Source organism: Mustela erminea, chromosome 9 (genome assembly GCF_009829155.1).
Source record: "Mustela erminea isolate mMusErm1 chromosome 9, mMusErm1.Pri, whole genome shotgun sequence".
NCBI classification, from domain to species: Eukaryota; Metazoa; Chordata; class Mammalia; order Carnivora; family Mustelidae; genus Mustela; species Mustela erminea.
In genome coordinates, this window is record NC_045622.1 from 46,457,971 (window position 1) to 46,482,834 (window position 24,864).

A 24,864-nucleotide genomic window follows, 5' to 3' on the forward strand; every position below is an offset into this window, starting at 1 on the left:
AACTCATTTTATTTTCTTACTTATTTACTTATTACTTTTTGAAAGGTGCTTTAGCTACCTATTTTTTAATTAACATACAATGTGTTATTTGTTTTAGGAGTACAGGTCTGTGATTCATCAGTCTTACACAATTCACAGCACTCACCATAGCACATACCCTCCTCAATGACCATCACCAGCCACCCTGTCCCTCCCATCCCCCTCCCCTCCAGCAATCCTCAGTTTGTTTCCTGAGATTATGATGTCTTCCATATTGTTCATATGCATTTTATCTTTCAATATGTATTAGATTAGAAATTAAAACTGAGGATTTAAAAAAATATGTATTAAGTAATTTACAAGTAATGATAATAAATCTATTACATGTAAACCTAAGTAGTTTTTTGTTAAAAATAGCTATGTTTATCAAAGCCAAAAGGATTTGCAAGAAGAATGACATTATTTTACATTTTTATATGTTTTACATTTTTTATATCTGGCTTAATCTAACATCTAAACTCTTTTATCTTCATCTGTGTTTAATCTATTATGCATGTTGCTTTAATTGAAGTAAATGAGGAAAATATGATTTTTTCACAGATATGTGAATGGAAAAAGGTGAAATGTTTGCATAGCCTTTTCAGATAATTGCAGATCTTCTCCTTTGACACTACACTAAAATTTGGCAAATGGTAATTTTTTAAAGGTTAATTAATATGTGAAATCTGAAACCATTTCAGTGAACTTTTTGCACTATCTTACACTAAAATTTATGCATCTATCTTATACTTTAAACGGACCTTTTTGAAAAAAATGAACTTTTACCACATACGTGGATTTGTAATATCATATATTAGTTAATTGGAAAATATTTATACAGACCTTTGAAATGTTGACATATTTCATTATGCAATATCAAAAAATTCTATTTGTTAATATTACCACCCATCTCATCAGAAAAGTATTTAAGTCATGGAAGGTTGTCATGCTCATGGTAACAGATGCAAGGTTTCCAAATTATAATTTGCCTGAAATTTCCAAATTATAATTTGCCTGAAAACTCAAATTTTACTATTGACAACAAATGCCTTCAGATGTTTCCTTGAAAAAAAACAAATTCACTTCATTGGTTTTCAAAAAAGGTTTTTCCAAATACCCCAGACTAAATAATCATAGTTTACAAGTCAGTTATTCTTTCAAGTAAACATGATATCCGATGAAAATGTGGTCAGTTTAGCTTGCAACTTAAGTGATTGCAGAATCTCTTTTATCCTGAGAAAACCATACAGTAGAGTGCAGTAGGCATGCCTCTCATTTCATCATGTAGAATATTTCAAACTTACGGACTCAAAAGTCAAGATTTTTAAAAATTAAATAATTAAATTACATAAAAATAATTAAATTAGTAATAATAACTTGCACTGTTTCATAGAAGATATTCTTAAATAAAACTAACTTTTTTTCATTGTGAGTGTATGGTTAATAAACAATTCAATTATTACTAATAGACTTTGGTGCCATTGTCTTAATTTGTGCTAAGGCTCCAAGGGTTTTACCCACCATTGCTTTTGCACCATCAGTGCAAAGGTAAACACAATGAAAAAGGAAAATAATATTTTATTTTTACAAAAATACTTTTGATCTTTCATCTTTAGAGAACTGTTCAGGATGACAGCCAAGATAAGGTAGAGTTAGGATCTAAACATATCAGAAATTATTCTAGCGCTTGTTTTCTTAATCCATTCCAAGACAGTGATACCGAATAGAGGATAGCAACTGTTTATTACCATTCTTCTTGCCCTAACCAAGATTGGTAGAAGTAGAAGTAGAGTTAGGGGTATGGGTTGAAGTCTTGTTTAGCCAGAGTCACAGTTGATTATTTCTAAGTTATCACTTCAAAGGAGAGTTACATGGCAGTAGCAAGTTACTACTGCCAGGAAACACTAGAAATTATATATATCTGACAACCCTAAAAATCAGTATTTTTTTTTAAATCCTCAGTTTTAAAATCCTCATTAAAGAGTGAAAAGAAAAGATTGTTTTAGTCAACAGTTTTTGGTTTTCAAAGATTTGGAATAGAAAAAAGTAGATGCAAAATGTTGATTGCAGAGAAAATGGGTAAATTGAACTTCTGAAATACAATGAATCAAAAGAAGGGGTATAGAAACTGATCATTCTTGGCATTATGCAATATCCTGGAAAATGGTAAATGAAATTAACTAGGATAGATGCAATAGGGATAAAAATAAAAGGGTGAAAATTAGAGGTACTCAAGAGATAGAATCAACAGAACTTGGCACATAATAGTTCACAATGTCCAGAAAGAGAAGAGCCAAAGACAAATTTGAAATATTGTGCCACACTGACACTGTTATTGAATATATGGCAAATCTCCCCAGCTAGACCATAAGCACCTTGAAAACAAGGAACATATCTTTTTGGTGTTTTGTTAGCACAATTTGACACAATATTGAGCACATTGTACGTACTCAAACAAATGCAGAATTAGGCAACTCAACGTTTAGACCTCTTACATTAAAACCAAATAACCCCCTTCCCCTGACCTTTCCTTATCAGCTTAGTCACACAAATTATTTCAAGTATTCTTCCATTAAGTTTAACTCAGCAAACATTTATTGAGTAGTTGCTGTCACCAGGAATTGAATGGAGAGCTAGAAATACAGATGCAAATAAAGTATGGCCCCTGTCCTCGAGATGCTAAGAATCTAATGGAAGAGAGACACATATATAAATAGCTTTATGGTCTTACTCACATTATGAATGAAGTCATGTGGAATCACAGAGGAAAGGGCAATCAACATCTCCCTGAAGCAACTGGAGAAAATGTGAGATAGCATTTGAGATGAATTTTGATGTGTGAAAGGCAATTCAACAAGAGAAGAGAAGTATTCTAGGCAGAGGAAGCGGGTCAGTTTAGTTTGTGCAAAAATGTATTCAATTCTTTTCACATATAGTTGCTACATGATTCTGGCACAGGAAATGAATAACTCAGTTTTGATACTTTGAGTTGATGCTCACAGTAGAGCAGGGAAGATAAACATGTAAACAAGTACAATAAAATGTGCTGTGTGTAATAATAAAATACAGAGGAGGATGAAGGGGAAAGTGAGGACCTACTTTAAGGCATTTTTCTTTACATGCTGCTGAGGGATATATAATGCTATACAGAAGAATGTTGTGAGCAGCTTTTAAAAAAAACAACAACACAGTTAGCCTAGGATCTTATCTGTGGTTTGTGGTTGTATATTCCTTAGTCACTCTGCTGACCTGAGGGACATCCATGGAATGTGTCTCACAAGTTGCCAACTACAGGGAATATAACTGACCAAGAGCCCATGTACATATATTTCAACTTAATAATTCTCCATCATTGAAAAATGATACTTTACTTAGGAAAATTTGATTTCTGACTTCAGTAAGGAGGGGAGTTCAATCTTCCCACTTTAGACCCCCATTCTAGAATGGCAACCACTCATAAGAGCTAAAGAGTCTCTTCCCTTTAGATAAGATATATGTGCTCAACCCCCACTTCTTCTTATTTTATTTCCTGAACAAAGATCATTTGCCATTTAACCACACTCTGGCTCTGTCATTTTACTTCTCCTGGGGCCACATATACCCTCCTGCTGAACAAAGATCATTTGCCATTTAACCACACTCTGGCTCTGTCATTTTACTTCTCCTGGGGCCACATATACCCTCCTGTACAGTTGGGGTCGGCCTTCATAGCTATTTGCACTTGAGATCTGTTATTCTGAGCCTATTTGACTTCATTCCATGAATGTGAATGAAGTGAATTAGTGCTGGAATCCCGAAGAACAAGGAGGAAAACTAATGAAATTCTAAGCTGGGGCAGTGATGGCAGAAGTCAAGAGGAGCTGGATGGGTCTGAAAATATTTTAGGGGTAGAATCAACAAGACACATGCTTAATAAAGTATAAGGACGGATGAACAGGCAGAATCAAGGATAAGTCTCAGATTCCTTGATAGGGTAACAGAGTACCTCATGAGCTTCTCCATTTCTTTCTTAGTTTTCATACACAACATGTTCTGGAAGTTTTCGGAAAACACAAGAAGAAATGTCATTGGAAATATACATGGCATAATAGGGATGCAAGAGAGGGACTCCACTGTTACCAACTTACATTGGAAAAACATGATCAAGAGGTTGAGAAACAATGTTGGGAGCTGTTGAGAAGTGTATATTGGCTTCTAATGGCATTTCAGTTAAATATGATTGCAGGGCACAAGAGAGAGGTCACTTGGCAGTTTTGTAGTTGAATGTCACTGACAACATCCTAAATCAGATCTTGGGAATTCATAGTTCAAATATTGTATTTGGTCCCAAATTACTCTCCTTGATTTCTGACTCATTCCACTAAGCCTATTTTTGCTTTGGCTGCACACTGTCCTCCTCAAATTAGTCATGGTAAAATATCACATTTATCATGTCATTCCTTATTACGAAAACCTGGTTTCTCCAGGAAAGCCCATACTCCTGGGTCTGGCCTTCAGAAAACATGAGGGCATGTACCCTTAGAGCTGTTGGAAATAACTGTACCTGGCACGTATTCCTGATACTCTTGCAGTTACCACCATTATTTTCTTGCCAGTATCTTTTTTTTAAGTATCTTATTTATCTGATTGAAAGGGGGAGAGGGATAGGAGAGTGGGAAGTAGGCTCCCCACTGAGCAGGGATCCTGTTGCTGGGCTCAGTCACAGGATACTGGGATCATGACCTGAGCAGAAGGCAGACAAGTAACTGAATGAACCCCCCAGGTGCCCTCTTGCCTGTACCTTAACTATCATTAAAAAGGGAGCTGTAAGTTCTGTACAGCGCCTGACATGTAGAAAGCAATCCCTGAGGGTTAGCAATTACCATTATTCTTTCTCAAGACCTTGGTATTTTTTTTTTTTTCTGCCACTCCAGTGATACTGATAGATCTCTCAAACTTACAACTTGATTTACCTCTTGTCAACTGGTTTTTCCACCCATATCACAGTCTTTACATCTCATATAGAGATAACATAGGACATCTCTGCCCAGGTAGGCACCATCTTTGATTCTTTTCTTTCCTTGAGAATTCTAGCCATCAATAAATCCTGTCAGTTCCACCTCCAAGTCATGTCTCAAATCATGGCACCCCCATTGCTACCAGCCGATCCAGCCACCATCAGTTTCTGACCTGGGCTGTTGCCGCTGGTCTTCCTGTCCTCACCTTTGCTCTCTCCAATGTTTTTAAAAAGCAACCAGTGTAATCTTCAACTAAATCAGACCAGATTACTCTCCTGTTTTAAATCTTCATGACACACAAACCTTACACCACCAGTGTCTGACCCCTTGCTACCGTCTCTAACCTCATGCCCCTTCCTTACCTAATCAGTCTACCGCTCTTCTGGATTCATTTTATTCCTTGAACAAGTCAATCACTTTCTTCTTCTTAGGACTTGGTACATCTTATGCCTCTACTTGTAACTCTTTTAACTGCCATACTGCTTCACATTCTACCCTTCTTCTTATCTCTACCCCTAACCTTATCTTTGCCCACTTTCACTGAACGTTTTTGACCTCCTTAGCTTCTCATCTTCCAAGGAAACTTCAGTGTCAGCCAAAAAGGACTCTGACTGGATCATCATTTTAATGCATTCATGTAACCTTTACTATACTCATGTGACTATCACTGAGTACTACTTCATCCCTGAAATCTTGAGCCCAGAAATCCCAGTGTCCACAGCCTGTTAGTCCCTCTTCCATCCTCAGTTCTCCATGAATCTGTACTTTGACCTTGTCATGATCTCAATCTTTTTACCCCCTTCTGTTCTTCCAGGCTGAGCATATTCCTGGCTTCTCTTCCTTTTTTATCCTTTCTGATTTGCATTCCTCATTCCTTTGAGAGTTAGCCACATTTGATTTTCAAACTTCAGCCCTAAAGCAACCATACCTTTCCTTCTCATTGTTCATGATTACTAAGCGCTGTGGGAGAAAATCCCATAACAATGCTGATGATGGGGGCGCCTGGGTGGCTCAGTGGGTTAAGCTGCTGCCTTCGGCTCAGGTCATGATCTCGGGGTCCTGAGATCGAGTCCCATGTCGGGCTCTCTGCTCAGCAGGGAGCCTGCTTCTCTCTCTCTCGCTGCCTGCCTCTCTGTCTACTTGTGATCTCTCTGTTAAATAAATAAATAAATCTTTGAGGAAAAAAAAAAAAAACCATGCTGATGATGGCCCATCTCAGTGCTGCTCAGCAGACGTCTACTGATTCTAAGGTCTCTCTCTTGCCTCACAGGTGCAATTCCAATCCTTTACTGCTTTACATAAGTCTCCAAATTCATTCTAGACTTCCCTTTGGTGTTCTGACATCTAAATATGTAAGACAAAGACACTATCAGTTAAGAACTCCTTCAGCTTTTTTCTCCTGTACCTGAAAATGATCCTGTAACTTCTTCTGCCTTAAAATAACATTCTAACTTTGTAGTAATTTGATCATTCTTATCCCAAATAGAAAAGTGTCCCCCTTCCCACCTAAGGCTGAGGTATGCTATCTTAGAAAAACAAACTGCCATTTGTTCTTTGTTAAACATGTTTTGTAAGTATAATGTATGTGTGTGTGTTTATAGGGAGACATATTTATAAGGAAAATTAAAGGTGGACTTGCTTAAAATGACAAAAATAAAAAGATCTATAATTCTGAAATCCATTGAAAGTAACTTTAGTATATTGGTGAATATACTTTCAAACTTTTCTATGCCTATATATTATAAATGTAAATCTTATTTTGTATTCGCCTTTCTTTACCTAAATGTGTATTGTAAAGATATATTCATCTCATAATACCATCGTATTCCTTCGTGTGGTTATACCACATGTACAGTAGGCGCCCAGAAATCCAGACTCTAGACCCTATTCTCACTCCTCCTTCTTCAGGACTTTGCTTCCCATGGACTCCTTTCTCTTTTGTACCTTCATTCTGCCTTTCTAGGAGCTTCTTTCCCTTGGCCCACAGACATGCTTGAGTCCTCTCCCTGCCACACTCTAAAATCTTTTCCCTACTCCTGCCTCCTCTCCATCAACCACTACCATGTATCTCTCCTAAGAATAAAACTGTTTCACAAAAACAGTAATCTACCTTCACACTATCACCATTTACTTATCATGTGTTCTTTGGCCTATTGTAAACTAGCATTCTCTTTCCTGCTACTTACTCTCCACAGCCCCCCAAACCTTGACAACACTTTCCTCCAGTTACCAGTCCCCAAACACTGACCTCCTGGTGGCTCCTCAGGAGCAAATCCTAAATGCAACTTCTAGAACTTCTAAGTAAGTGGAAACAGGCATCTCTTATCCCTAGACTAAGAATGTTATTCAAAAATACATGGATTGTTGGATAACGTCTTAAAACATTTCTAGGAGGAAAATTTTTATGAAGATAACTGCAAGCAACAGTAGTTAGAACTGTCTGAATTATATTCATATCTTATATTCATAATAATAGGCCTGTGGCTATTCATCTTTTGATATTGCAGTATGCTATAGAATGTGGATGTGAGAAAGACTTTGAATGATTTTCAGCAAGTAATGTCTATGAAAAAAGACATCTTTTTATCCTTTGTACCATTCCAGATTTACTGCCTAAAATAAAATATCTTCCAAGACAATTTAGAAGATTATTTGCTAACCAATGGGCCTATCAAGTGACATTTTTCTCCTGCCACATAGCTAGAGGATTCCTTTAATTTGCTGTTGTCTGTTTTAGCCTTTTTTGATATCTTCCTTCTATCTACTTATCTTGTTCACTATTCTGTGTGCTAATCACTAGTCAAATTTTGCACTAGTAATTTTCAGTCGGGGGGTCTATCAGAAACTTACAGATGGGAGACTGAGTCATGATGATATATCCGAAAACAATATGCATATAATTTTGCAGTATAAGTAATACTAAATAAAAATTAATATTATTGCTGGAGCAGCTGTGCAGAAAATAGATCTATATATTGATGATTCTTGGCAGAGAGTTAAAGGAGCATATAGTTCCTCCTGGAATGAGGGAAGTATATGGGACTCCTGGAGTTGGCAACAGGATATATAAAATTTCAATATTACTCAAAACAGGACATGACTGTTAAAGCTGAGGAGAGTTTGAGTCTTTATCTAGCCTTTATTTATCTAACATTTTTAGGACTAAACATCCCTTTCTAAACATCCCTTTTCCCACATTCAGAATTTTTAACTAAATTATCTTTTTTTTTTGTTAAGATTTTATTTATTCATTTGACACAGAGAGAGAGAGACAGTGACAGAGGGAACTCAAGCAGGGGCAGTGGGAGAGGGAGGAGAAGGCTTCCCGCCAAGCAGGGAGCCAGATGCGGAGCTCGAACCCAGGACCTTGGGATCATGATCTGAGCCAAAGGCAGACACTTGATGTAATGCTACTGTGAGGTAGGTATTATCTACATATTACAGATGAAGAAACTAGACTCAAAGATGAAAACTTAGCCAATGTCAAATAGCTAATAAGTGCAAAGCTGACACTCAAAACCAGGTCTAAATGGCCCAAAATTTCCATGAAATTTTGAAAATTTTCCATCAGAAATTTTCTAGGGTGCCCAGGTGGCACGGTCAGGTAAGCATCAGACTCTCTCTCAGCTCAGGTCTTCATCACAGGGTTGTGAGTTCAAACCCTGCCCCCCCCCACCAAAAAGTAAAAAGAATTTGTTTTGAATATTTTCAGATACTGATAGAAGTAGTTTAGACTTTTTTCAAAAATCCAAAATACTGGTTTGTTAGTATGATCATTTTTATTATGTATCCACCATCAAATTATTATTTTTCAACCCAGGAAAGGCAATGTGATATAATGGAAAGAAAATAATATTTGAAGCCAAATGAATTTGATTTGAATCTGAAATCCACTGTTCACTTGTTTTCTGTGTTAAGCTGCTACTTCACTCTTCACAGCCTCAGGGTTTTTCATTTGTTTGTTTTTTGTTTTTTAACATATAAAAAGGAGGAAATAGTATCTACTGAATGGGGAATTAAAAAATATTTAGGTCATGTTTAGTTCAGAATAAATATGCAATAAATGTTAGTGTTCTTGAGAAAATTTTTAGTATTTTGATATTTTTTTGTTTTATTAAGAACTTTATAATTTTTAAAAAAAATTTCCCTCTTATTTTGAATTATTAAACATTTTTACTGTTACTAATTAGTGGTTAATAATTTTCTCATTAAAAATAAATCATTTGCTTTTAATATCTTCAGTGGTGATCATACTATAATTAAAATTTCATATACTTTTTTTTCTCTCACATTTACATAATGAGCATTTCCTGTTGTCATTATCACTACAATTTTAATAGCTCCAAAATAGTCCCACATTCAGATAGATGTACTACAGTGTTTTTAACCATTTCTCCATCATTTGAATGTTTATTTCCAGTTGGGAGTTGTTCTTTTTTTTTTTTTTTTTTTTTTTTTATTTTTATTTTCACGTACATTCTTTTTTTTTTTTTTTTTTCCAGCATAACAGTATTCATTATTTTTGCACCACACCCCGTGCTCCATGCAATCCGTGCCCTCTATAATACCCACCACCTGGTACCCCAACCTCCCACCCCCCATCCCTTCAAAACCCTCAGATTGTTTTTCAGAGTCCATAGTCTCTCATGGTTCACCTCCCCTTCCAATTTCCCCAAACTCCCTTCTCCACTCTAAGTCCCCATGTCCTCCATGCTATTTGTTATGCTCCACAAATAAGTGAAACCATATGATAATTGACTCTCTCTGCTTGACTTATTTCACTCAGCATAATCTCTTCCAGTCCCGTCCATGTTGCTACAAAAGTTGGGTATTCATCCTTTCTGATGGAGGCATAATACTCTATCCCCAGGGGTACAGGTCTGTGAATCACCAGGTTTACACACTTGTGCTGTGAAGTGTGTAAACCTGGTGATTCACAGACCTGTACCCCTGGGGAGTTGTTCTTTCAATTTTTTGTTTTGTTTTTGGTTTTAACATTAAAAACATAATACTGTGATAAAGACTTGAACACAAATCTTTGTACATATCTCTGAATATTTCTTCACAATGAATTCTTAGAATTGGATTACTAGATTAAACAATACTCTAAAATAAGAACTTCTAAAAAAAAATCAAAAAAATTCCTTATAAATAGAAAATTCTATAGGGGTGCCTGGGTAGCTCAGTGCGTTAAGCATCCATCTCTTGGCTAGGGCTTGGGTCATGATCTCAGGGTCATGGAATTGAGCCCCACTTTGGGCTCTGCACTCAGCAGGGAGTCTGCTTTCCTCCCTCTTCCTCACCCTCTGACCCTCCCCCTGCTCAAGCTCTCTATCTCTCTCAAATAAATATTTTTAAATTCTATACATGCTTATGGTTATGATATTTTATCTTCTTTTATAACCCCATTTTGGGGGTAATTTTCTTTTCTTCTTTTAAGATTTTTAAGATTTTATTTATTTATTTGACAGACAGAGATCACAAGTAGGCAGAGAGGCAGAGAGAGAGGAGGGGAAGCAGGCTCCCTGCTGAGTAGAGAGCCCGATGCGGGATCCATCCCGGGATGCTGGGTCATGACCTGAGCTGAAGGCACAGGCTTTAACCCACTGAGCCACCAAGGCGCCCTGGGAATAATTTTCACTTAGAGAAACACTTTGAATGAAAGAGGAACTTTTCTCAGAATATTATATTTATATTTGCAACCATCAGTAAAGTGTCTTTGCTTTCAGTTGATTCTTTTTCTGAGAAGAGATAGAATATAGTACAGGAAAGAGAAAGTGCCATTTGACTAGGCAGCAGACTTTGCTCTTGGGGGAGAATCAGCAAATGTGGAGAATTAGGAACCAGGAGAAAGAATGGTTCATGCCAGCCACATTCGTCAGTCATGGAATGTACCCAGCTGCAGGGGAACGGCAGCTACCCAGAGCCCTGTACAGGGACTGCCCTCACAAGCGTGGCACCTCACAGTTGCCATGGACTGGGTCAAGTATCAACACTCGGTTAATTAGCCACAATTCCCAGGATCTAAAGGGTGTCAGCCAGGGGTCTGCCTATTCACATGGAGAGATCGCCACTTGGAACTGAGAGGTTCTGGGGTCTGGCCCTGCAGCTGGCTGGCTCCGCGATGATTGTCAGGGGACTGGAGTGACTCAGCTGTGGAGAACAGCAGGCATTAATTTCACTGTTGCTTGTTATCTGTCCCTCTCTCCACTGAATGCTGCTGGCTGGTAGCAAAGACCTGAAAGGGACGGCTGGGAGAGAACAATAAGGAGAGACAGGAAAACACTTTAAATAACGTCCTTAGCTGAAGTCACGTGAACATCCTCTAAAGAATCGTGGTGACCGGCCAGGCCCAGCTGGTTTTAAATGAAACACAAAATTTGCTTTTGGAAATCCGTGAGACTGGAAACACAGGTCTAGTTACACTCTGCCTCTACTTACCACTGTTCATTACAGATTTCCTGATCCATTCTTTCTTTTTCCTCAGAGTAGATTTGAGGGTAGGAGAATGTGTGTTAGGATCCAAAGGCCACCAGATCTCCTTATCAGGGTCAATTCTAAAAACAGTACTGGTTGCTAGATTGTCATCAAAAACTATCCCTTCAAAGATCTGTTGATTCACAGGATAAGCTTTAAAAATGCAATGGTGATCTACTTCTACCGCTGCACGTCCCTTTTTCTTTGTTTGCAACAATAGGTTTCCTACAAATCTAGCCAAAGATCCAGAAGAATCCTTTGAAGTTGTGCAGTTTAACCTCCCCAGAAATGCTCAGGTCCCTTACGTCCAGCAACAAAGCAGCTGCTCTATGAGTGAACCTTCCTCCTTCCCTTCCAGAGCGGCCTCTCCCCCCAGTTTGGACAGTTTTGTCTCATCAGTCATCCTTCAGCTAAGCCATAATTCGAATACCTGAGCTTTCCATTTTTATTCTTGCAGAACACTGAACAAAATGGCTTCTACTTGTATATTAGATATCTGAACACACTGTGGGCTTTTACTGTGTCCTTTCTGTGTCTTCCCTTTAGATATTGAATATTCTCAGTAGGTTTGTTGGTTCATTCATTCGTCAGTTATTTACTGAACAGTACTGTGTGCCAGAGAAAGTACCAAGAACAAAAGTGAATATTACACAGTTTCCTTACTTTAAAGGAAAGACAGACTCAGAAATATATAAACTCAAAATAGTAAAGTGCATGGCATAGATAAACACAGAAATCTTTAAAGACTTAAGAGAGGATTGAATTACCCAGAGAAATGGAGTTGTAATCTTTTAATATTTTCTGTAGCACATGCCTTCTGAGCCTTATCTTGGATAATAGGTAGAAGTGGACCAGGCAAAGGAGTAGTAGAAAGTTTCTGGTAGAGAAAGCAGCGTGAGCAAAGGCCAAGAGACAAGTCATGGTGTCAGCTGTGCAGGAAAAGAGCCAGCAGCTCAGCTGAGTACTCCTGGGGGTAAAAGTGCAAAACTAGAAATGAAGATGATAAGGGTAAGAGCTAGAGAGTGAATATGTTTTACAAATGGCAAAGTTTTGAGTGCCCTCTCCAAAAATATTGATATTGTCAGGAGAAAGCATTTGTGTACTTCCCAGCCTGTGCTTGCCTCTTTCCCTACCCCCTTATGCAGGAAATGATTATCCAAGGGGCCAACTCTAGTAAGACCAGTATACTCCAGTTGGTATTCATGGAACTAGACCCAAATTACAATGAGGATACTCATCTTCCCATTCTTTCCTTCCAAAAGGATCTTCCAAAGGATCTCTAGATCATAGAGAAACTACCTTGTAAGTCACCTTAATGCTGTCCTGACAATGTAGTTGATGTTACAGTGAAAATGTATTGATTACCAGATGCCCAATATCACCGCCTTTTCTGCTCTTCCTTGGATTCCGTGAAGGGAGAAATCATCTGGTCTTGTTCCCTGTAGCCTTACCCTTAGTAGCTGCTCAGCCATACCGGTAGAGTCATCTGGTATCAGTAGGTACTTAAAGCCAAGAATAGGTTCTCTTGAACTCACGGTAAATATTTATCTCATCCAGTTCATTTTGCTTTCTTAATTCAAGCCTTCCTGTCTATGTCTTGGACGTGGCATACCCTTTCTCACCTCAGGGATTTTACATGTGTTCTTCCTTAGACTGAAATATTCTGTCTGCCTCCCCATTCCCATCCTGACCCTCTTAAGAGTAACTAAGTGCTTTTCACCTTCTGGAAAACTCCCTGTGCTTCCTTCCTCCGTCCGCCACTCCTACACTCTGTACTTTCTCTTCTTGTGCCTCATCAACTGACATATTCCCTGCTGTATTTCCCAGAACTTAGTCCAGTGCCAGGCACAGTGCTGGTGTGTAACAAATATTAAATAAGTTTATGATTGCATGACTGCTACTGAGTAATATCTCTGTTCAGTGAACATTGCATTTTTTCAAAGAAAAACAGAATTAGAGAAATGTCAGAAGTATAAAGGCATGGGATTTTAGTTGTTATGGTTTAATTATTAATTTCAACTTTTCAACATAAATGTATAATTGTGAAATCAGCCTTCTGGAATTTTTATTATTCAGTCAATAAAAATTGCTAAATGTTACCGTACATTCGTAGGGATACAACTGTCAAGTTATAGCTGATCTTATCTTGACACTGAACTTTTCTGACAGTGCCTTAATTAATTTTTCTGGATTAGCTACTAAATTCTTAGTCTTCATTTCTTTTTATCCAAGAGCAGGAATTAATCAAGTAGTTGTAAATTTAGTAAGCTATCTTGGTTGTAGTGAAATTAAATATCCAGTGATAGAGGACTGGTTAAATAAATAATAGGATATAACCTTGATGAAATATTATTTAGTCTTTTTAAATGGATAATTATAAACACTACCTAGGTATATGGATATGGCTTAAATAACATGTGATTTAGAAGAAACATCAGAACATAATATGGAAACATAATGTAGTCGGGAAGATATAAATTAAAGAAAAATATGTAAATAATAAATATGTCAAGTAAGATGGTTTGTGAATTTGGGGAAGACTTTTAATTATGTCTTATATACAGATTTCAGAAGGTTGTATGTACATTGGATATCAATTACTGTAATCTGCATGAGTAAGTATGAAAGCTTTATTAGAATATAAACTATCAAATTTACATGCTGTGGTGGTAATACTTTCCTTGTCAATATCTATTGCAAATTAAAATCTGTTTATTACTGAAAAATATCTCACATTTATTATAACTCTAGAAGGGAGACCTGCCTTCTGAAGCCAAAGCTTCTTGTTATATAGGAACACACTTATTTGATGCATAACAGTACTGGAAATAAAATTAAAACAGCCAAATTTCACTACTCTACCAAATCAATTTTCATGCAACTCGTTTCCTTCCATTTCTTTTTCCTACCTATGTATAATTTTTAAAACTGACACTAATGTTTTTGTATTTTTGTATATAACACAATTTATAAGCTTTATTTCCTACATTGTAATGATCATTTTAATTGCTGTATAAAAGAAACTTTTCTTAAAAGCAACATTTTAAGACCCTTTGAATAAGCAAAAATGTAAGGCCTCTTCAATTCTTGCAATGCAGAGACAAACTTGAGTGTTTTTCCTGACCTTCCTTTGTCTGCTGACAGTGCACTTTATAGCTTTGCATGGAAGACTGTTATCACCTGATTTCCATTTCAGTAGTAAGATGATAACACCGAGTGCAAGAGGAACTAGGTTTAGGTGACAGCCATATCATTTAATGTCTACTTATTGTTTCTCCAGGGGAATTCTGGCCTGGGATTCAGTATTGCTGGAGGGACAGATAATCCCCACATTGGAGATGACCCTGGCATATTTATTACGAAGATTATACCGGGTGGTGCTGCTGCAGAGGATGGCAGACTCAGGTAAAGCTCTGAAACGTTAGAATTATTTGGAAGGTAAATCTGCCACATCAATGAGACATGTTTATACCTTCGGAGAATAATAATTTTACAAAGCTCTGTACTTGAAAGAAATGGCTGTCAAAGCAAGCTTTCTGTAATGACTTCACAGATTTCTTCTTACTTAACTAAAATTCAACTAGTATTTAATTTGTGTTTGTTGATGGGCACCATGTTCACCTGGCTCTGTAAGGAAGATACGCAGATAAATTTTTGTTCCATGTGGCCGTCATTCTGGTTTGAAGGGAGAATACCCAGAGCTGGAGAGCAAACGATAAAATGTATCAAAAAAACACTATACTGTAAGTAGAATTAGCAAATAAGGCAATGGTATACATACTGTGGATATTCATCGACTCGGTGACCATTTATAAGGCCTTTCTCCAGGAGTTTGAACAGAGTCTAAAAACTATTCCACAGGAAGATTCTATTCTGGGTCTTAAAAAATAATTGAGTTTTCACGAACCCCATAAATCTGAACAAGAACATGGAGGGAGAAAGGACCAGGTTATCCCAACAAGGAGAGAAACCAACTTCACGTGGATGAGGACCATATACGAGGTTAAGTTCGTAAATGGAGCTCAGCATAGAGTCATAGCTGCTAGACCCAGGGCCCCCCTCTTGAAAGAACTGAAGATTGTATGGGGCATGGGACAATTAGTAAATAATATAAAATTGTCTCAGAGATCAAAGCACCCACTACAAGGCATAGGAGATTGGAACAATTAGAAGAGATTTCCCTGGGGAGAAAAACATGTCCCAGTGTTCTTTAGGCCTTCCACTATACTGTGAATCCCCTCAGGCCACGGAGTTATATAGAGAAGCGAATCAGTAAATTCTGGTTGAATGAATGAGTTTTTGAAGTAATTAATTAATTCATGGAGATGAAGTAGGAGGGTAAATTAATGAGTAAGAGGAGAGAGGGTTGCACAAGCAGAATCCTCTGGGTAAGACAAACTAGCTTGCGTGGAGCCACAGTGTGGACTGTGAATTAAGTATCACAAATGCAAGCTTTGTAGCCTGTCCTCAGTCTGGTTTTTCTTTTTTTTTTTTCCCCATTAAACATAAGTAAACTAGTTTATTGTTTTTCTTACAAAACAGTCAAGGACACTTTTGTTCCCTAGCTACTGTTCTGATGCAATGATTCCTTAGGACAGCTTGTGCAAGAGAAGCACAGATTTCTTTTTTTTTTCCAGATTTTTTTGCCTCTCCCATCAACATGAAAAACAGGAGGGACACTCCCACAGGAAACCCCTGCTTTTTGACAATAGAATTTTCAAACTGAATTGATGAGATTAATTTCTGAGTGAGGAAATATCCGTGCTACAGAAGTGAACAATTTGAAACAGATACTGTGTAATTCTTGAGTCATAGTGGGGACTGGGTTTGCTTATATTGAACGCTGGGGAAGCACCATTTTCCAAAATTTAGAAACAGAGTTGTTAGAAGACAGCTCTGAAATCGATAGTCCACAAGGGATCTCCACAGCTCACACCGCTCTGCCTAGAAACAGGGGAACTTCCCTCTCTTAGCCGAATTCTGGGCCCACATTTGGGATAGAATAGCCTTCATGTTAAACATGCTTGGCCTACAGTTAGGAATGAAAAGCAGCCATACCGCCATTGTTTGCTTGCAAATCTAGGTGGCGGTCTCATGTCTGTGGAGGTAAAAGGAAGTTCCGCTAGAAGTGACATTCAGTAGTTAGAAAGAGAATAATCTAATGCTAGCTAAAACTTATTGAGTTTTTTTTTTTAAGATTTTATTTATTTTTTTGACAGAGAGAGAGCACAATTAGGCAGAGCAGCAGGCAGAGGGAGAGGGAAAAGCAGGCTCTCTGCTGAGCAGGGAGCCCGATATGGGGCTGGATCCCAGGACCCTGAGATCATGACCTGAGCCAAAGGCGGCCACTTAACCAACTGAGTCACCCAGGCAGCCAAAAACTTTTTGACCTTTTTATACCTATGGAACATTGTGTTAAAACAGATAGAACTAGAGATGTACATAAACACGTACAGTCTTCTAGATACAACATCCAGTGAGGTAGGTAGTAGGAACTGAGTCCTACCACGACCAAATGAGCTTAGAAGACCAAAGCCTCCAGATAGATAAGACTGTTGCTCAGCTAACATCTTGATTTTAGCCTCTAAGAATCTAAGCAGAGATTCCAGCCACACTGAACCAGACTTCTGACCTATGAAAACAGTGAGCTAATAAATGGGTGTTATTTTAAGCTGCTAAATTGGTGGTGATTTTCCAATGAGCAATAGAACCCTAGCACACACCTCATTCTAGGAATTCCAAGTTCATTGTAAAAAGCCTTCCTGCATGAGGTTCGTCATATATAAAGTGACTGTGCAGGCTTAAGACACAGATGAAATGAGAGGCAGTTCTCTTCCTGAAGAGATTAGACTCCAGAGTGAGCTCAGGTCTCAGGAGTTGCCCCAGATGAGAGATGTAAGAGAAAGAACATACTCTTTGGAGTTAGAGGACCCGGATTTCTAGCTGCGTGACCTTGGGACTCTTCTTAAGCTTTCTGTGCTCTAGTTCGCTCACTGGTTAAATTGGAGATAGAAGCATAGATCTCAGGAAGCTATGGTAAGGATTAAATGAAATGGTAACCCTGAAAGAACCAGAATAGAATTCCAAGCGCTCCCCACAGCTCATTCTGCCAAGCCAACCATGTAACAGCATGCGGAACTTGAGCCACAAGTCTGTGACAGCCAGGAAGGGACCCTGGGGGTAGAATTCTAAAATCATTCCCAGTGACCACACCCATTATGGTCTCTTCCCCGCAAGTGTGGGAAGCACCTGTGAATAGGACTAGCTATCACTTTCCTGATAATATTGCTTGATATGGCAGAAGGGATTTCACAAATGTAATTCAGGTCCCTAATCCGTTGACTTGGAGTTAATCAGAAGACAGATTGTATTGTGTCAGCCTGACCTAATCCAGTCAGTACTTTAAAACCCAAGAGATTGTCCTGCTGGCCCGGACAGAGCAAACTTCAATGTTGGGGGAGGCTCTAGCGAGGAGGCCCTATGGCGGGCCCTGAAGGCAGCTTTTGAGGGCTGAGAGCCTATGGCTAGTGAGATATGGAAGGTTGCAGTGATACAGCTAAATTCTGGCAATAGCCACCTGAGCTTGGAAAAGGACCCCATGCTCCTGAAAGGAAGCTGAAAAACCAAGCAAACAAACAAAGCAAACCTTGGCACCCTGCTTGCAGTCTTGTGGGACCCAGACTGAAGAACACCACTAACCTGTGCTTGACCCCGGGCTCACTACAACTCTGAGATGAAAAATGTATGTTGTTTAGAACTTTATAATTTGTGGTAGTTTATCACTCAACTATAGAAAATGAATATGAACACTGTGGAATTCTGACTCAGAAACTCCCTCCTGACTGGGTCCATTGCAGGCCTCTGCCAGGGGACCACACTGTAAACCTCAGAAACACTGAGCAGGCCTCACGGGTTGTCCCAGGCCCTTCACACACCTGGAGGCAAGAGGCAAAAAGCACAGTGAATAGCAAGGTATGGCAGGGGGGAAATCACTGCCCGGAAGAGAGAAAGAGTAGCAGTCTGTTTAATCTGATGGCTGGTGATAAGTGTCTAAGCTAGAGTGAAAGAAAGAGCCAGAACTAGGGAGAAAATGGGGAATGAGGGCTAAATTAAGAGCAGTACAAGTAAGTACATAATGGTTTAGATTAATTTCTCTGGACAGTGACCTTTTCCCTATGCAACCTCTTTTTAAATATAACTTATTGTGTATATGTGTTTGGGGATATGATAGTTGTTCTTTGTGGGGTATGGATAAAATGCAGAAGAGTAGACAAAAATTAAACAAAATACAACAGAGTTATTTTTACACTACTCAGAGTCAATCACTATTAACATGTTTTGTGCATTTATTTCTAGGCTTTTGTTGCTATTTTTTTTGAAATTCTGTTTAGATCATGCTCTATACATTTAGCATTAACTTAACTTCTCATAACCTTATTAAATAAACATTTCCCTAGATAATTTTTTAAAATCCTCTACAAGTGTTTTGTTGTTTAATAATATATTTACCACTTACATTGTTACGAGTTTATTTTCAGTTTCTCAGCATTTTAAATAACTGGCAATCTTTTAGAAGACATTGTTGACCCTGATTTTCATAATTTCCTTAGAATACATTTCTGGTAGTCAAGTTTTAGGACCAAAAGGTAAGAACACATTAAAGAGTTTTGATACATACTACTAACTTTCTTTCCAGAGAGATCGTACTAAATTTTACTTCTACCAGGAATGTTATTTTATGATATGCTCTCAGAATCTCATGCACTTACACATATATAACTTGGGGCTGTTTACCAAGGTAAACAATGGTGTATTTCCTTGCTTTACTTGCATTTCTTTAACAGTTAACAATAAGACTGAACTTTTCAAAAATGTTACAATTTATTTGTATTCTTTTTTTTGGGAAGTAGTCATTAAAATTTGATAACGTTGCCTATCTTTAAAGTAAGAATGTTTTGAAAAGAACATTAGGTTTTCTTCCAGAGCAAAATAGATACATCTCCATGCTTTGAGGAGTGATTTTTATTTCTACTTTTGTTTCTGAACCATAAAAATGCCCTTTGTGTGGCTTCAAGTCCCTGGATTGCTGCGGACCAATATTGATCTGTCATCCTGGGGAAGAACTATCACATGACAGTCTCCATTTGGCGATGCAGCAATGACATTTTACACAACAGTGCATTTATTAAACCCATCCATAGCACAAAAGCAGCATGTAGTAGCAGGCAAAAAAGATGGCTGCTCGCCAGTTTCCTGACAAGTGACACAATTTAATCTCTCAGCCCTCAGCACAATAATTTCTATTCCTAGACAAGATGAAAGGAAAAAAAAAAAAAGTTTTCTTTAAATCCATTGCTTCATTTGTTCCTTCCATGTCTCTTTATGGGTAAGGCTGGCTTTGTCCTTACAAAATCCAACACAGCATACATGTTGATTTTAAGCAAGAATAATATTGGTCACGCTGAGGTTTGAGAATATTGACCAAAGCTGAGAGGTCAAGGATCAATGTTTCAAGAATACTACTCCTATGTATAAATCAGAACATTGTCCTTTTGGCTGTCATTTGGCAATCACTCTCTGATTTTATTCATTAATTCATATACATTAACTCACTAGTGATTTTAAAACAAGAAAATAAGAAGAAAGAGACAGAAGGGAAGAAAAGGAGCAAAGGGAAAAAAAAAAAAGAAAAAAATTGATCATTAGGAGCTAAAGACAACATGTACCTTGGAAATGGAGAAGACAAACCTAAACTTAATATTTGAAGGACAAATTAAAAGCACCAGGCAGAGGAAAGAGAGCAACTTCCAAGCATCACTTCCAAGACCAACTTTCAGATTGTTTAAGGATAGAAGATTTTAAGTAAGTAAAACTGCATAAGAGATTGCTAAATTTTTTAGATTACCTGTCCACATTGAACTTTCATGAGTTGGGATGATTGCAAATTAAAGCCTTATGAGTCACCAAGTCCAACCTATCAATTTACATCATAATCCAACTGATTATTGCACAAAATGACTATGATGATGCTCTATTTTTCAAAGAGAGAGACTCTCAGTGTCTTCAAAACCAAGTGAACTTTTCTGTAATTATTGTTTTGAGGGTAAAGCAGGACATAAATCTTACTGTTTCCCTGAACAGCATCTTTATGAGAAGCAAAACATCATTATTTAATGCAAATGATACCAGCGCCCACCTTGGAAAGAAATTTGGTGGAGGGTCTTCTTTTTTTTTTTTTTTTTAAAGATTTTATTTATTTATTTGACAGAGAGAAATCACAAGTAGATGGAGAAGCAGGCAGAGAGAGAGAGAGAGGGAAACAGGCTCCCTGCAGAACAGAGAGCCCGATGCGGGACTCGATCCCAGGACCCTGAGATCATGACCTGAGCCGAAGGCAGCGGCTTAACCCACTGAGCCACCCAGGCGCCCGGTGGAGGGTCTTCTCAGTGGACTCATACTTATAGATTATTTCCTTTCATGTCTGCTTACGAGAATGTAAAGGAGTGAGATGGAACAGCCCTGTGTCCTTTGATTTTCTCTATCAATATTATCAGCCCCGAATATGTCGACAATCTGTTAGACCAGAAAAAAATCACTTGGCAGTTAGTTCCATGGTGACTGGTAGTCACCTCAACAATTTAGAACTACACGAGAACATTTCTAAACAAGAAGAATCATCTTATCTACAAAACTGGTAAAATACCAGGTACCCATGTACAGTCTTTTATATCTGAAAAGGCATCTCTAACAATTTTCCTAATTTGGTCAAGTGTTATACAATTTAATAAGAGAAATCCTTCAGTTGATTAAACAAAATAGCCTTATGGCAAACATACCTCCCCCCTTCCCTTTTTCTAACAAATTGTGCCAAGACTTCGAGATATCTGTATGCAAAAGAATTAAGTTGGGCCTCTACCTCATACCACACACAAAAACTAACTCTATGTCAATCACAGGAGTAAATCTTCATGAGTAACCTTTGAATTAGGTGGTGGTTTCTTAATATAACAACAAGAACAACAAAAGACAAAAGCAGATAAGTTGGACTTCATCAATTTTAAAAACTTTTGTTCTTCGAAGAGCATCATCAAGAAAATTAAAAACAACACACAGAATGGCAAAAATACATGCAATAATACATTTGATAAGGGACTTGTAACCAGAATCTATAAAGAAATTTTATAAATCAAAAATAAAAAGACAAATAATCTAACTTAAAAATTAGCAAAAATTTTTGTGTTAGTTTCCTATTTCTACAGGAACATATTATCATAAACTTAGTGCCTTAAAATAACACAAATGTGTTATCTTATAGTGCTGGAGGCCAGCTATCCAAAATCAGACTCACTGAAATAAACTGAAGATGTTGCTCAGAGGCTCCAAAGGATAATTGAAACAATCCATTTTCTTGTCTTTCCCCAGCTTCTTGAGGTCACCTGAATTCCATGACTCATAACCCTTTCCTTCATCTTCAGAGAGCATCAGTCCAATCTTTGCTTTTGTTATCATATGTCTTCTCTCACTGTAGCTCTACTGCTTCCTTCTTCTAAGGACTCTTGTGATCACACTTGACTCACCCAGATAATCCAGGATAATCTCCCTGCCTCAAGATCCATAGTTTAATCATGTCTGTAGAGTTTCTTTGATCCCTAACAGGTATATTCACAAGTCAGATATTAGGTCTTGAACCTTTTTACGGGGGAGAGAGAGGGATTATTTAGCCTCCCACAAATCTGAATAGATATTACTTTAAAGAAGATATACAAATGACAAATGAGCACATAAAAAGATGTTTAATATATATTTATTAGGGAAGTACAAATCAAAACTCTAGTGAGATACTAGCTTACACCCAGCGGGATGGCTATAATCAAGAAGATAAACAATAACACATGTTAGCTGGGTTATGGAGAAATCAGAAGCCCCGTGCAGTGCTGATGAGAAGGCAAAACAGTGCAACCACTATGATAAACAGTCTGTCAGTTCCTCAAAAGTTGACATTTGCCATGTGAATGGCAATTCTACTCCAAGGTATTACCTAAGAGAATTGAAACTTACGTCCACACAAAAACATTACTTCTAATAGCCATAAAGTATAAACAACTCAAATATCTATTAGCAGATGAATGAATAAATAAATTTGGTATATCCATACAGTGGAATATTGTTCTGCCTTGAAAAGAGATGAAGAACTGGTGCATGCCACAGCATAGATGAAACGTGAAAACACTGTTCTATGTAAGAAAGCCAGATACCAAAGGCGCATACTGTACAATTTTTATTTCTATGAAATGTCCAAAATAGAGAAATTCATATAGGTAGAAAGAAGATCAGCAGTTGCCAGGGGCTGATAATGAGTATGGGATTTCTTTGGGACAGGATGGAAATGTTCTAAAATTAGATTGTGCTAATGATTGTACAACTCTACAACTATACTAAAAATCAGTAGATTATATACTTTAAAAAGCCAAACTTTAAAATATGGGAATTGTATCTCAATAAAGCTGTTATTTAAAATATCCAGTCATTCTTTTCTGGGATAAAATATTTATCATTTGCAAATATGAGTATTTATCCTTCTAGTTTTAGAAAACTCACGACTTCTTCACATTGCTGCTACCAAATTACAGAAGGAATTCATTTGATGTTCTGCCATTTAGAAAAGCTCTTTTAGGAAAGAATCTATTCATGAAAGAGAGAGGACCTATGGTTTGGGCTCCATGCCTGTGCAAGTCTAAGTAATCTTTAAAGTAGGCAGGGGCGCCTGGGTGACTCAGTGGGTTAAGCCCCTGCCTTCGGCTCAGGTCATGATCTCAGGGTCCTGGGGTCGAGTCCCGCATCGGGCTCTCTGCTCAGCGGGGAGCCTGCTTCCCTCTCTCTCTCTCTCTGCCTGCCTCTCCGACTACTTGTGATTTCTCTCTGTCAAATAAATAAATAAAATCTTTTAAAAATAAATAAATAAATAAATAAATAAATAAATAAATAAAGTAGGCAAATATCACAACATGCTCCCATTTCCTAGAAAAATGAACAGATATTTGACCTTGTGTCCCAGGTACTGACTGAATCATTAACACTTTAGAAAAATTAAGGCAAAGTTTTTATTTTCAAAAGCCAAAAACAAATCACTAAGTGTTTTAAAATTTAGGATGATTAATTCAGACTAGAGTTTTATAAAGTTCAGTTAACCGAACCTGCTTTAAGAAGAAAAGAACATACTGATCCTGGCAAAGGAACAATGGGATTGGTAAGATGTAGATGTGATGGTTCATATCCCTTTAGACTGGTTTCATGGGACTCTAAATTTTCTGATTTGATTCTAGCCCCTGCTTGTGTAGAGAGCAATTTCTGGCATTGTTTGTACATCTAGACTCTAACTCCCAGGTCAGACTGAAAGTTAATAAGATGCCCTGCTCTAGTGAAGGACAGAGACACACCTGGGGGTCTCCGCCACTAACTAGCTCAGAGGCCTTGAGAATGTTACACAACCTTCTTGATCTTAGCCTTTTTCTCCCTTAAAATGAGTAGGATAGAAGTTCTTCGGGAATTTTCTGTTTCAAAGTCAAATTGTTATTATTTGACTTTTGTTGACTGAGACATCCAGAATGCCATTAGAATGGTCAGAAAAATCAACCCTTTGTTTTGATTAGATCTGTAGCTCTGAGAAGACACAATCTTCATTATATTCCTCAAGCAAAATGCTGATCACGACACTAAACGCTGATAAGGTATTTGTTATTATTTATTCCTGGTAGTCTCCCAAGAAGGCATGTTGTCTTTCTAATATTATGAAACTATATTTGATATTGATTTTAGCAAATAGCTATTTGGGATCTAGACCAAAATAGAACAGTTTGGGGAGGGGGACAAAACACTCAAACTAACTCCTCATTTCTAGTTCAATAGTTATTTTTCAAGAATGTTTTTTCTACACAGTCACAAGTTACATTACTTAGAAAGACCTAATAATGTCGTAAGCTTTGCGCAAGCATCAAGTCATTACAAATCAGCTTAACAGTTAGATGCCAAAATCATCAAAATGTTGGGGTTATTTAATATTCATTCAGCTCCTACGCAGGGCAGGGGATGGTAAAAGTAACAGTAAAATGAAGACTTATATATCATCTTCTGTGTGAAGTTTCTCCATGCTGTGAGGTCCATGCCAGGCAATCTTTACTGACAAGCTATCCCTCTGTCCTCCCAAGCCCTCCACCCACCCATCTCTCCACATTGCATTGTTTCCCAGAGGAAGCTGAGGCTGGAAAAGCAGGTGAGAATTTAGAATGTTAGACTCAGAGTTCTGCACCAGGCACAGGGAGAGCAGGCCCCAGCTCACAGCCCCTCACCAGCCTTTTCTCTTCCTGCTCCCAGC

At 37.8% G+C, this 24,864-nt stretch overlaps 1 protein-coding gene across 12 annotated transcripts in view; it reads left to right on the forward strand.

Moving 5' to 3' along the window:
• The window catches only part of DLG2 (discs large MAGUK scaffold protein 2), a 2,075,147-nt gene that overhangs the window by 1,474,787 nt on the left and 575,496 nt on the right, over window positions 1-24,864 (forward strand). For all 12 annotated transcript variants that reach the window (XM_032356653.1, XM_032356654.1, XM_032356656.1 and 9 more), the window contains one exon: window positions 14,773-14,897. In XM_032356653.1, coding sequence (XP_032212544.1) covers window positions 14,773-14,897 — 125 coding nt within the window. The remainder of the gene's footprint in view (window positions 1-14,772; window positions 14,898-24,864) is intronic.